General features: G+C 31.3%; 1 protein-coding gene across 1 annotated transcript; it reads right to left on the reverse strand.

Moving 5' to 3' along the window:
• Nucleotides 1-3,266: 3,266 nt before the first annotated feature.
• LOC142615067 (LRR receptor-like serine/threonine-protein kinase EFR) lies at nucleotides 3,267-7,783 on the reverse strand. Its single transcript, XM_075787746.1, has 3 exons — nucleotides 4,920-7,783; nucleotides 4,250-4,666; nucleotides 3,267-3,467 (listed from the first exon to the last, which is right to left on the reverse strand). Exons 1-2 carry the CDS (start codon nucleotides 7,621-7,623, stop codon nucleotides 4,257-4,259), a joined length of 3,114 nt encoding a protein of 1,037 aa, XP_075643861.1. The 5' UTR covers nucleotides 7,624-7,783; the 3' UTR covers nucleotides 3,267-3,467; nucleotides 4,250-4,256.
• Nucleotides 7,784-13,865: the final 6,082 nt, after the last annotated feature.

The following is a 13,865-nucleotide window of genomic DNA, read 5'->3' on the forward strand; positions in this document are numbered from 1 at the left end:
GTCAACTAAAGCTCCAAGAGAGATGCATGTAATGGGGTTTTCACGTTGTACATTAATGCACAGAAAGAGGGCGCCCATCAAGTGTAGAGGCAGGGACTATTTTAGATTCAAGACATTCAAAGTATATATTTTTCTCATATTTTTTGTTTTCACTTCTGACCATTCATTGGTTCTTTTCTTGAATTGGAAACTGGCCGATTTCTTCATTAAGATTGAATATTATATACGTAAGATGCAACTAGGGTCACATTATTTAAATGTTAAAATAACGTTATACTTTGTATAATGTTAAATTCATAAAATAAAATTCAAAATATGAAATTGACTCTCTATTTATTTCAAGTACTCTTCAAGGGATATTATTTAAAACAAATCAAAAAAAAAAAAAAAAAAGGAGATCTTGTTAAGCATAAAAAAGGCTCTCATTACAAGATCTGCAAATTCCAAAATTTTTGTAAAACCTGGTGTTTCCGGGATCCAAATTCCAAAATGTCATAAATAGGTCCAAGGATACTGGAAATAATAGGCCCAAAGCTATATACAACCGCACCCCAGTGCCTTTTTTTTTGGGTCTTGAAACTAGACCCTAGTGTTGTTTGTGTCCAAATGACATAATTTAAAATGAATAGAATTTGTGGGTGAGGTTTGGGTTTCAATAAGTGATAATTCAGTAATAATAATATCTTTTATAGTATCATATATCTAGGCTTTGAAACCCACCCATTCTTCATGACCATCTATCTATCTAAAAACATAAATTGGTGGGTCAATTATTGAGGTAGAGAATAAGATGGTCAAAATTATTTGATGTTCCCGTCGTGCTATCTAAATATTTTGGTATGGGAAAAATGTCTTTTCTTGTAGAGAATTTGTTTTGAATTCTGTTGTTGTTCTTAACTTCTTCTTGTGGCCTAGTCTCGTTTTTCTTTCGTGAAAGAACGTCTTTTGAACCATTAACTCTAACTTCATTGTACTACAAGACAATGTTATTAATATTGTTTGGTAACCAATGGTTAAAGAGTCATTTGATGTGATCAGAAACAAATATATATATATATATATATATATATATATATTCATACTTGAAACCATTATCTTTTAAAATTAGGGATCATTATGTCTCATTTAAAAAAAAAAGCATTTATGTCAATTAATAATTATAAAAAAAAAAAAAAGCTGGAACAGTACATTAAAGAGCTTTAAAGCAAAAACTCAAATTTTATCTTACTTTTTCCTTAAGAATAATGCTAGAGATACAAACTATTTTACAAACTGCTGATATGATAAATTATTATTAGTAAATAAAAACGTGATATTAATGGTAAGCGTAGATGAAAACCAATAAAAGGTTAGTCATATCAACATTTTGTAAAAATGTTGTAAAATAGTTTGTGTATACCATTACTCCTCCCTTAATACTTTTATTGAAATTTCAAAAAGTGTGACTGTTTATGCTACAAGCCTTAAGGCAATTATAGAAAAACTCTCAATGTTATGAAACAATAGAAATTTAAAATTTTAATTATGAGAAAAAAAATACTTTCTCTTTCCTTTTATTTTATTTTACGTGGGATAGAATTTTACTCTAATAGTCTAGTCTAATTTAAGTGTAAGTGTACGTGAAACTCTCTCTTAGAATAGCCCTTGCCTCCCTCACACTTCACAAGCTCTTATATTTGTGAAATGACTATCACGCCAAAGGTGCGCAATAGTTCTTTTTTCATCTCTTATCTAGTCATGTAAAGGTTATACTTCAAAATTCAAGCTTATAAGTCTTAAATTCTATCACAGATATTCAATACCACACGTATATTGAATTAATGAGTAGAAGCATAAGAGAGTTTTATCATAAAGCTATTCATATTGAGAAAATACGCATAACGTTTATTGTGATGGGAGTTTGGAGCTGCTTTAATTAATAGACTAGTATTAAATTGTCTCTACTTAAGTCCATTTCAGTCTAATTTGATCCAATTGGTCATTCGGTCAATTTTGGTTCACTTTGGTCCAGTTCAATCCATTCCGTCCAATTCTTTCTAATTTTGGCTCACTTTAATCCAATTCAGTCCATTTGATCCATGCCAATCCAGTTCAGTCCATTTCGGTATAATTCAATTCATTTCTATCTACTTTATACCATTTTTATCAAATTCAATCTATTTCGGTCCATTTCAATCTACCTCGGTCTTTTTAGTCCAATTCATCCATCTCGGTCCACTTTGGTAAGAATGAGAAAAAACTAGTTTGGGTTGAAAGTATTATAAATTATTTGAGTAATATTAATTGTAATTATATGATAAGTTTTGATTATTAAGATAATCATCTTTAAGGGAATGAGAAATTTGAAACTTAAAAATTTTAGTTGTATCAAAAGAAATTAAGAAAGTATAATGCATAATAAAAAAAATAGAAGAAAATTGACCACTTCAAAAAAGAACAATATAAATAGTAAAACCAAAAAAGAAGATACAATTATATATTTGTAAAAATAGAGAGATAGAAATTACTTTTAGAAATTGTTTAATTTTTAAAGAGAACAAATTATCTACAATAAGATTTAAAGAATAAATTATACATTATACTACATTTCAAAATAATTATACGCATTGCATTGTGACTAGTTAACTTTTAAATTAAAGTCACGCGAAGTATGTTTTACATACATTCTTCTCACTTTTGACCATTCCTTGGTTCTTTTCTCAAATTGGAAATTGATTGGTTTCTCCATTGAAATTAAATGTTACAAATTTAAATGTCTAACTAGTGTCACATTATTTAAAATTTAAAATTTAAAATAACATTATATGTTGTAATATGTTAGATTCATAAAATAAAATCTAAATAAATTATGAAATATACTCTCTATTTATTTCAAGTAAACCACAGAAGACATTATCTGGAAAAAAATCTTGTTAAGAATAAAAAATTTCTCATTACAAGATCTACAAGAAACTATTGGGTGCTTCATAATAACATTAATGGTATGATCTTGCAAGTACATATCGCTTTTTCTTGTACATAATCATCAAATTATGGGTGACACACATCTGATTTAGTGCTAATAATTTGCAATGACGAAGGAACTAATCATTTGATTCATTACCAAACTAGAAGCAATTCTTGGTTGCTAGAGCTATCCAAGGCTCCAAGCTATCACATTCCTTTGTGAAAATGAAAGCAAACAAAAGAAAGAAGACAACAATTTTAACGTGGTTCGGCCATGAAAGCCTACATCTATAGAGTCTCTATTATTTTTAAAGTAATGTTAAAGTTACAAATTATTCCACAAATATGATTACCAAAAAAAAAAAAAAAAAACTTGGACAAATACAAGATAAACTAATAAGTGATTGCTAATAGAAACAAAAGGAGGTGCTACAAATCTTATTTTGTTCCAACATTATACAAAATCAAAACCTCCTCAAGTCATGATGGCACCTTCCAATAGGGTCATTGGCCCTCTGTACCTGCATTCAAGGAAGACAATTATCTCTCTAAATCATTGAATTAAGGGAAATCATTTCTATGTATCGGAAGAACATGCTTTGGTTTCCAAAGTAGATTAATGCTATGCGGTGAATGAGGTTTTCCCTTCAAGAGTAAGGAAATGAAACAACTATCCATCTCCCATAGCTTAAAAATTAAGCAACCATTTTAGTTTTAGTCTTGCTAGTAAAAGGATTCATAATAATGCAAGAAGGTTCAGCTTTTGAATCCCAAACTCATTCAACGTTTTTATGGATATGGTTATGCAGGAACTTGTGAGATAGTTAAGATTATAAGTAACTAAATATTTCCAAGTAAATTAGTTAAACTTCTTACCCATTAAAATTCCATAGTTGGAGTAATTTATGCCTATGTCTACATCAAAGATCAAAGGTGTCTCTATAAAAAAAAGTAGTGTGTAAGTACAATGCCAATAATCTCAACCTCAGCAATGGTAGAAATCACCAAATCGAAAATAGCTTAAATTTCATTTTGATTTATGTGTTTTTCAACGAACTTATTAAGGGGGGGGGGGGGGGGGGGGGGACAAAAAAGAGCTTATTCTAAATCATAGAAAACAAATTGGACTAATCTTAATCATATGAATAGTACCATCATGTAATCAAATTTCACATGGCATCAATATTATCAATTTCACTATAATAAAAGAAAGTACCGTGACAAGCACATGACATTGTGCGACTATATGATCCCCCTCCCTCCATAAAGGTTAGAGCAACAAGTACTATAAGAAACAATTTACCTGTAAGTTAAATTACTCTTTCTCCACGTATTCTAGTTCTGAGGAGTTTCTCTCTAATCAAATGCAACTGAGCTACAACATCAGTCATGTTCATCCTTTCTCTTGGAGATCCCATAGAACAAGACACTCCAATTCCAAATATCAAAATCAAGCACTCCAGAATTTTGGGACTTCCTATTCGATTTTGAATGTGAGTATCATTTGTCCTTGTTTCCATACCTTCTCTTTCCCAAAGTATAATAGGATCCACAACGTTAATGACTCGTTCGGGCAATGCTCCTTTAACAAAATCATGAAGGTTCAAGTTGTCTTTGAATATGTTATCAGTAGGCCTTTTTCCTGTGAACATCTCCAATAATAGTATGCCATAACTGTAGACATCACCACAAGTTGACACCTCGTTTCCCAAACCATATTCTGCAATCGCACAGAACATTCACAATATGATTGATCTTGTTTCATATAAAAAAAAAAATTATAATAGCAAAACTTTGAAAGAGCACTTTAGTGGCATATAAAAGGAAAAAAATTTAAAAAGGTGGAAATTTCTTTCAGGACATGCTCCTTCTTCTAAAAGGCTTCCTTAAGCTATTTCTGCTTGAAAGTACATCAAGAAATATAAAGAAAGAAAATAATTTAATATTCAAAAATAGAAAAGGTACTCACTCACCTGGAGGAGCATAACCAATTGTTCCTCTTAATCCAATAGAGCTTGATTGATTAGCATGACACTCGGTGGCCTCAAGAAGGAACCTTGCCAAGCCAAAGTCCCCCACATGTCCAATCATTTCATCATCGAGAAGAACATTGCTAGGCTTGAGGTCGCAATGAACAATTGGTGCATGGCAATGATAATGAAGATATTCCAATGCATTTGCAACATCAATAGCAATATTCAATCTTTGAAGAAGATTCAAATTCTTTTGTTCCTCAAGAACCTCATTTGTTCTTGAAATTGGATGCAACCAGTCGTCTAGGCTGCCATTAGTCATGAACTCGTATACTAAAGCTTTGAAATCATGACCTTGATAGTCAACACCTGAACATACTGTGAGTACCTTTAACAAATTCCGATGTCTGATGTTTCGCAAAGCCTCACATTCAGCAATAAAACTTCTGGAAGCTCCACGATGCAAAAGGTTGAGCACCTTGACAGCAACTATACATCTATCATGACCAAGAATTCCTCTATACACAGATCCAAAGCTTCCCACACCAATTAAATTAGTGGAGGAAAATGCATCTGTAGCTTTTAGGAGACTTTGGTAAGATACATTCAAAAGTAAATTTTGTGAATTATTTAAAATACTTTCCCTTCTCTTTCTTTTAAAAGAGAAGAGAAGTAGAAATGAAATCACCAAAGTTATTCCAAAAAGGCCACAAAGTATAGAGATTATTAGCTTCAAGGAAAGAGTCAACTTCCTCTTCTTGGGTTTATTGTATTTACATACAGGAAGATCAAACTTTGGCATGCCTCCACATAACTTACTGTTTCCCTTAATCACGGTTGCACTAATGTTCTTGAAAACTCCATTTGTTGGTACCTCCCCTTCGAAATTGTTATAAGACAAATTCAATAACTTCAAGAAGATAAAGCTCTCCAAAAATTTTGGAATATTGCCAGAGAAATTGTTTTTAGAAAGATCTAAAAGTTGAAGGCCCCTTAATGATTCCAAAGATGAAGGAATGACCCCTTGAAAGAAGTTGCTACTCATGGCTAGATATTCTAGTTTTACACAGCTACCAAGACTTGTTGGAATTTTTCCAAACAACATATTTCCAGAAATATCCAAGACTTCTAAATTTTTTAAATTTTCTACTTCTGTAGGAAGGACACCAGTAAATTTGTTGGCTGACAAATATAGAGAAATTGCTGAGAATGAGAGACCAATTACTTGATATGATATTGTACCATTGAGATTGTTTTCAGAAAGATCCAAATGAATCATATTTTCACACTTGACTAGACTTAAGGGGATGCTTCCTTGAAGATTATTATGGTCTAAATACAAAGCTGTCAAAATAGTTAAATTTCCAAGAGAAGATGGAATGTTCCCGAAGAAATTGTTTGCAGATAAAACCAAATATTGTAACTTTTGTAGCTTTTCAATTTCAAAAGGAATATGACCTGATAATTTATTGTTGTCCATAGCTAGTTCATCCAAATTCGTCAAATTTCCTATTCCAATAGGAATGTTTCCAGATATTTTATTATTACTTAGAACCAATTTGGTGAGAGTAGTTGAGAAATTGACAATGCACTCGGGCAACTCTCCCCCAAAGTTATTTATATGTATCAACACAAACCTTAGATATGTGGCATTTGTCAAAGAACAGAGAAAACTCAAGTCATTTGCCCCTCCATTTCCAAGCTCGTTAAAGTATATTAAAAATCGTGAAAGTTTGTTTAACTTCTCCAAAGAAGGAACTTTTCCACTTAAATTATTTTCATTAAGTTGAAGCTGCAATAGAATTGAGGCATTAGATATTGAAATAGGGATAGGTCCAGTAAATTGATTGGCATAAATGCTTAAAACTTTGATATTTTGTAGGGTGATTCCTATGTCCAATGGTAGGTGCCCTTGGATTTGGTTGCCTCCTACATCAAACTCCTGTAACGAAGACAAATTGAAGATTGAGGGAGGAATTCTTCCAGACAACCTATTTAAATCGACATAAAAAGTTGTAAGTTTCGTCAATTGGCCAAAAGAATGAGGGATACTCCCACCCAAGTTATTAGAGCTTGCAGAAAACACTTCTAGAGAGGATAAGTTACCGAAAAAGGATGGGATACTTCCTGTCAAATTATTTATTTCAAAAGAAACGATTTGGAGCTTTGACAAAGTGCCAAGAGTTGTAGGGATTTCCCCATCCAAAACGTTGCGACCGAAATTAATGAATTTGAGGTTGGTGCAATGGGATAAATTTCTTGGAATTTTGCCAATATGTGTGTTATTGTACAAGCGTAGCAATTGCAATCTGCGTAAACGGTCAATTTCTGAAGGAATTTCATTATGAAAGCTGCTGCCTCCGATTGATAGTGTTTTCAAAAAACTTAAATTACCAACATGTGGTGATATAGAGCCTACCAGTTCCGAAAATCGCAGCAGGTCCAACACAATGACCCTCTGATGTCGACGACCACAGGTAACCCTTCGCCATTGACAAAAGTGGATGCTATCATTCCAAGAGCTCAAAAGCTGGAGAGGATCATGAGTGATCTTGGCTTTGAACTCAAGCAACGCCAACCGATCCGTCTCATTATTCCCGCCAACAACAGAGGTGACTAACAAGCCACACCACCAGAGAAGGATAAAAGCATGCATGAAAAAAGAAGAGGACGGTGGAGATGAACTCCACTGGGAAAGCCCCATATGCAATATGGTTGAAGAGGCAGTTGGTACAAGTGTGTATTGTGAGGGAAGGCTAATTTGGCTGTGTATAGAATCTCAAGAAGTGGCAAATTTATAAAGAGAGCGAGAGAGAAGAAATTTGGTGCGAGAATTTTGGGGATTATAGTCGGTCTGATCATCTTTAATTAATCAGACCGTGTACCCATGATCCACGTGGAATGCTATAGTTTTGCTCCCTTTATATTACACCAAAGCGCTGGACGTGGAATGCTATAGTTTTCTATTTTTAATTAAAATATTTTTTTGTGCGTAAAAAATGTAATAGATGCTATCAAAAAACTTCTATAATTTCTTTTTGTGTAAGAAATTGTAACTGGGGCTATCAAAAAATTTCTACAAGCCATAAATGCATTTGGAAAAGAATTAGACTACTCATTTCATATAACTTTAGATCTTTTAATCAAAGTATATTCGTCTATTTCTAAAAGCTCTTTATAACTTGTAGTTTTGATAATAAATCTATACCACAAAAAAATTCATCTAATTGTTTTTTTTTTTTCCTAGTAACAAATTTCTTAAGAGATCCTTTTTTAGATTCAATTAATTCTTCTATTCTGTTTTTTTTTTTTTTTTTTAAGTATGTATATTCATATTTTTTAATATACCTTTATCGATTAAAAATATGTAGAAATAAAATAAACAAGATCTACAATAAAAATTCTAATCCAACTAGGATAAAATAAATTGTAAAGTGTAGTATAATAAAACCTTTTTTTTTTTTTGCAAATTACAACTTACCCACCTATAATTTGGCCGAAGTTAAAGTTGTCTACTTGTAGTTTGAAATTTGACACTTTACCCACCTGAGATTTGATCGAAATTTGAGTTTTCTACCTGTGGTTTGAAATCCCATGATGCAAGTCTTCCGTCGGTTTCTTTTTGATCTTGTATTTTTATGTTTTTTTGTGTTTTTAGAGGAGAGAGATATAAAAGTGGAGTGAAATCAAATATTTAGCCATGTTTTTAACAAAGGTAGGTTACGAAACTCTACCTAAATATATGTGGGTGAAGCTTTCTCATGCAGACTTGAACTCTGACCCTTGTCTTCACTGCCTACAAGCACTTATACTTGTGAAGTGACCATCGCGCCAAGAATACACTGTCATAAAACATAATTTATCAAATGCACTATATATGAGAGTTTTACTTATTGATGGAAATGCACTAGTATTTGTTTCAAACTGAATGGGTAATTCCATCAAATGAAAATATATAGGACAAAATTTAGTTACAAAATTAATTGTAACCTAAGGGTATAACCTTACTCATTATCTTTTTATTGGAGATGAATTTTGTCCCCACTGCCCACAAGTACTTATACTTGTAAAGTGACCATCGCGCCAAGAGTACACTGTTATAAAACATAATTTATCAAATGCACTATATATGAGAGTTTTACTTATTGATGGAAATGCACTAGTATTTGTTTCAAACTAAATGGGTAATTCCATTAAATGAAAATATAAAGGAAAAAATTTAATTACAAAATTAATTGTAACTTAAGGGTGCAACCTTACTCAATATCTTTTTATTGGAAATGAATTGTGATAAATCCACCATTGGATTAAATTTTCTTCTTATATTTTCCATACTTGCAAAATTTCTAAAAAATTAAAAATCAATAGTTATGTCATCAATAAAATGTTTAAATTGTAAGTCTTTGTATTTTAAATTTATTCATAAAATATAATATCATAGATTATATAGTAAATAATATTTTATTAGTACAAAATTTGACATGCGTATTGAAAACATAAAGAACATGCAATTCAATAGTTAGCTTTTTAAAAGATGTAGTAATGTTAATGATGTTAAATAAGGTTGTAGTTTTAGGCTATAACCAACTTTGTAGCTAAAATTTGTCCAATAATATATTGTCAATTTAGTTAAATTTGTCATACTGTATGGATGTATGTATATATAAAATAAATGAAAGAAGAAAGCAAAAGAAACGTAACATGACATGTAGGTCCATAAGGCATCTTTATCATCTAATCAATGGGTTCGGTGAATAGGTGTGAATAGAAAACCAGTGATTTATTTATGGTCTTAGTCCATAATTAATCTTCTGGACACATAATGATCATGGAGGTGTTTTGTTAATTGAAGTTTCAATATACATTGATTTACATATATAATTACTTTAGTTAGTTACTAGCCTCCTGCTCAGAGGCTCTTCTATATTTTTTTGGTTAAAGGTTAACAATTTGCATTTATTATAATTTGAAAATATTTTTTTTTCCAAACAAATAAAAATGATAAATTTTAGAAATAAGCAACTGTAATTTCTTTCTTAGATGTGTGTTTGAAAGTGGTATAGTAATATATAGAGAAAAGTTTGGGTGGGAAAAATAAGATGAACGTAATGGGAAAGAAGATTGAATTTTAGAAGTTCTCTTAGTTTTTTATTTTTTAAAATTGGGGGCTGTTTTACTTTTATTGGATGAAAAATAAATAAAAAATGCTAAATTTTAGGGAATAAAAAGATGAACCTAAAGAAAAAACAAAATTCTAAATTTTAGGAGTCTCCTTTGTAATTCAAAATGAAATTTGTTATTTGACATTTTTGACTATATTTCTAAGAGACCTTTCGTTGATGAAGGTATTTTTGAACCACATAAAAATTCAGTTGAAATGGTGAAATTTTCTTGTAGTTATAGATTATACGAGGATTAGTGACTCGTAATTCTATAAGACGTGCATGACGGTTAATGGGTCTCCAGTCTCTACATGACCACATTCATTTTTTTTCTAAATTTCCATTGCCAACTATATTCCAATCCATCGTGTTCCTATGAATAAATTTTTAACATAGCAGGGGAAAAAATTTAATGCTTCAATTGATTATTATCAGCAAGGACAATATTAATAAATTCGTAATCTTCACCCAAAAGACCAAAACCCACGTTATTGTTTAAGAATATTGGTGTTGATAAGGTTTTAATTTTCAGTTGTGGAATGTTGTTTGATGGATGTACGAAATGAGAGAGAAACAATTAAAAAAATTTTAAAAAATAAAAATAATATTATTATGTGAATGTTTTTGAAAAATGGCCTAAAAAGAAATAAAATTTTATATTAAAATAAATGAAATTTTTGCATGAGCTATATTTATTGAGTAACGCTACAGTTACAAACTATTTTACAATATTTTTACAAAATGTTAATGTGACCAACTACTTATTAGTTTTCATCTAGATCTACTATTAATATCACTTTTTTATTTACCAATAATTGCTCACTACATTAGCAATTTGTAAAAAAATTTATATCTCTAACATTATTCATATTCATTTGATTTTTATGTCTAAGATAGATATTGAGTAAATTAAAAGATTGCTAGGCTTTGTAACTGAGGTCCACACTCCACATGCAAGTGACCCTTGTCACTATCATGAAATGCTCAATACAATTACTTGGAAAAGCGTAATGATTAAGTATGAGACCCATATATCACTGATACGTGGGTCCTACTTCAAAATTAAATCTCATTCGTATAGTGCACAATAATTTTTTGTCAATAAGAGATTTTAGCTTTTAAACAAAATTGTAGTTAACCTATTACCTATGTGAAGGTGTTAAAATTCAATCAATAATTGACACATAAAGATGCTTGATTTAGGTGTGGGAAAAGATGTATTGTTAGCGTTAACTAGAGTTAGGAATATAAATTTTTTTCAAAATACTAAAGAGAAAAGAGGGAAGAGAAGATAAGACAAAAGAAATGAATAATAGCAAGAAAATGAGAAAGAAAAGAAAAGAAATCAATTGACAAAAATTAGCCCAAACCCACCTTCCCCATTCCATCATCAACTACACAATAACTCGCTCTCTCACTATAGCTCACACAAATTAGAGAAAGCAAGAAAGAAAATAAAGAGCGAGAGATATGGAGGTCAAAATCAAAGGACTTGACGTTCGACATGATAGGGTGTTTTAGTGGGGTCCAAACGTATCGGAAAAATATTTTATATAAGATAGCAATTAATCTTTTATTTTTTTGAAATTTTACATGCATGAAGAATATAATAAGAATATGCAATCTAACGATTAGATTTTCAAAATTCACACTCAATATAAAAATATATGAGAAGTTTATAGAATTTCTTTCTAAATAAATTTGGAGAAAAATTTTGTTCCATTGCAAATATGTGAACCCAAAAAAAATAGTTTCTTCCTTTTTATTTCTTCCATAGTAACCATATAGAGGAAAGGACTATGTATCTTCTCATCCCTCTTTTCTTCCTCTTTCCTCCAGCCTTTCCAAACAGAGTGTAAATTTCTCTAATACTTGGTTCCTTTCACACCATAGACCCCACTTCCCACATGGGTGCACAGTAATCCTTGCCAGATTCCTGGCCCCACATTAGCCCAAACCCACCTTCCCCATTCCATCATCAATTACACAATGACTCGCTCTCTCACTATAGCTCACACAAATTAGAGAAAGCAAGAAAGAAAATAAAGAGTGAGAGATATGGAGGTCAAAATCAAAGGACTTGACGTTCGACATGATAGGGTGTTTTAGTGGGGTCCAAACGTATCGGAAAAATATTTTATATAAGATAGCAATTAATCTTTTATTTTTTTGAAATTTTACATGCATGAAGACTATAATAAGAATATGCAATCTAACGATTAGATTTTCAAAATTCACACTCAATATAAAAATATATGAGAAGTTTATAGAATTTCTTTCTAAAAAAATTTGGAGAAAAATTTTGTTCCATTGCAAATATGTGAACCCAAAAAAAATAGTTTCTTCCTTTTTATTTCTTCCATAGTAACCATATAGAGGAAAGGACTATGTATCTTCTCATCCCTCTTTTCTTCCTCTTTCCTCCAGCCTTTCCAAACAGAGTGTAAATTTCTCTAATACCTGGTTCCTTTCACACCATAGACCCCACTTCCCACATGGGTGCACAGTAATCCTTGCCGGACTCCTGGCCCCACATTAGCCCAAACCCACCTTCCCCATTCCATCATCAATTACACAATGACTCGCTCTCTCACTATAGCTCACACAAATTAGAGAAAGCAAGAAAGAAAATAAAGAGCGAGAGATATGGAGGTCAAAATCAAAGGACTTGACGTTCGACATGATAGGGTGTTTTAGTGGGGTCCAAACGTATCAGAAAAATATTTTATATAAAAGAAGGAAAGAGAGAGATGGAAAGAAAGAGAGTGATGGGAAGTGCTAGTGTGTGTAAGAATGGCAGAGAGAAAGAGAGAAGAGAGAGAGTTATGGACTGTTTGGAAGTTTAAAAAAAGAGAAAGAATAGAGTAAAGGGAGGAAGAGTAATTCAATTACTTTGTTTGAAAGTTTTTTAAGAAAAGAGGGGTTTCAATTACCTCTAACCTCTCATTTTTAATTCCCCCAAATTGGAGAGATTTAGAGGAAGAGTAAAGTAGATAAATTATTAACCAAATGAATTTCCAATTTACCATTTCTAAATTAACAAAATTACAAACCAAAAAAATAACATAGATCCTTATTTTCTTTTCTTTTCCTTAATATTTTCCTCCGTAACTACTAACTAAAAAATTATTTTCCTCAGTAACCAAACAGATGATCAATTATTTGACTTTGAAAACTCTTCAAAACATGTTCTCAAGAATCAGACACAGCACCAAGTCGTTGTATATTATTTTTAATTGATCAATATGCTGCTTCATGATTGAAGATATAAACAAAACAAAACAAAATTGATCAATTTTCAAAATCCAAGAATAGGAAACAAAACAATCCAATTGAACAGAGTAAAATTCATAAATCTAGAACACCTATCCCCCATTTGGTTGCTGAGAAAACAGATAAAGCCAAGGAAAAAAAAAAATCTCATCCATTGGAAGTTGACGGAAATGAATATCACCTACTTTGAACAAAAACAAACCAATTAGATCACCTACTTTTTTTTTTTTTGGAGATAAAAGATAGGCATTGTATTAATAATATCAAACAGTATACAAGCTAAGGATACCCTGTTTTAACGTATATAGAACAGGGGAAGGGAAAAACAATGATTACAAGGACAATATGCTCATCTGATGCTCATCAGATCACCTACTTTGAACAAAGTAAGAATTACATATAGAGTACAATTATATCACTATTTGGCTGCTGAGAAAATAGAGATAGTAAAAAATAAATGAAATCTTACAAAAATCAAAGCGGAGCTACGTTATGCACATGCACGTACACC

This window comes from Castanea sativa, chromosome 11, assembly GCF_040712315.1.
Source record: "Castanea sativa cultivar Marrone di Chiusa Pesio chromosome 11, ASM4071231v1".
Taxonomy (NCBI): Eukaryota; Viridiplantae; Streptophyta; class Magnoliopsida; order Fagales; family Fagaceae; genus Castanea; species Castanea sativa.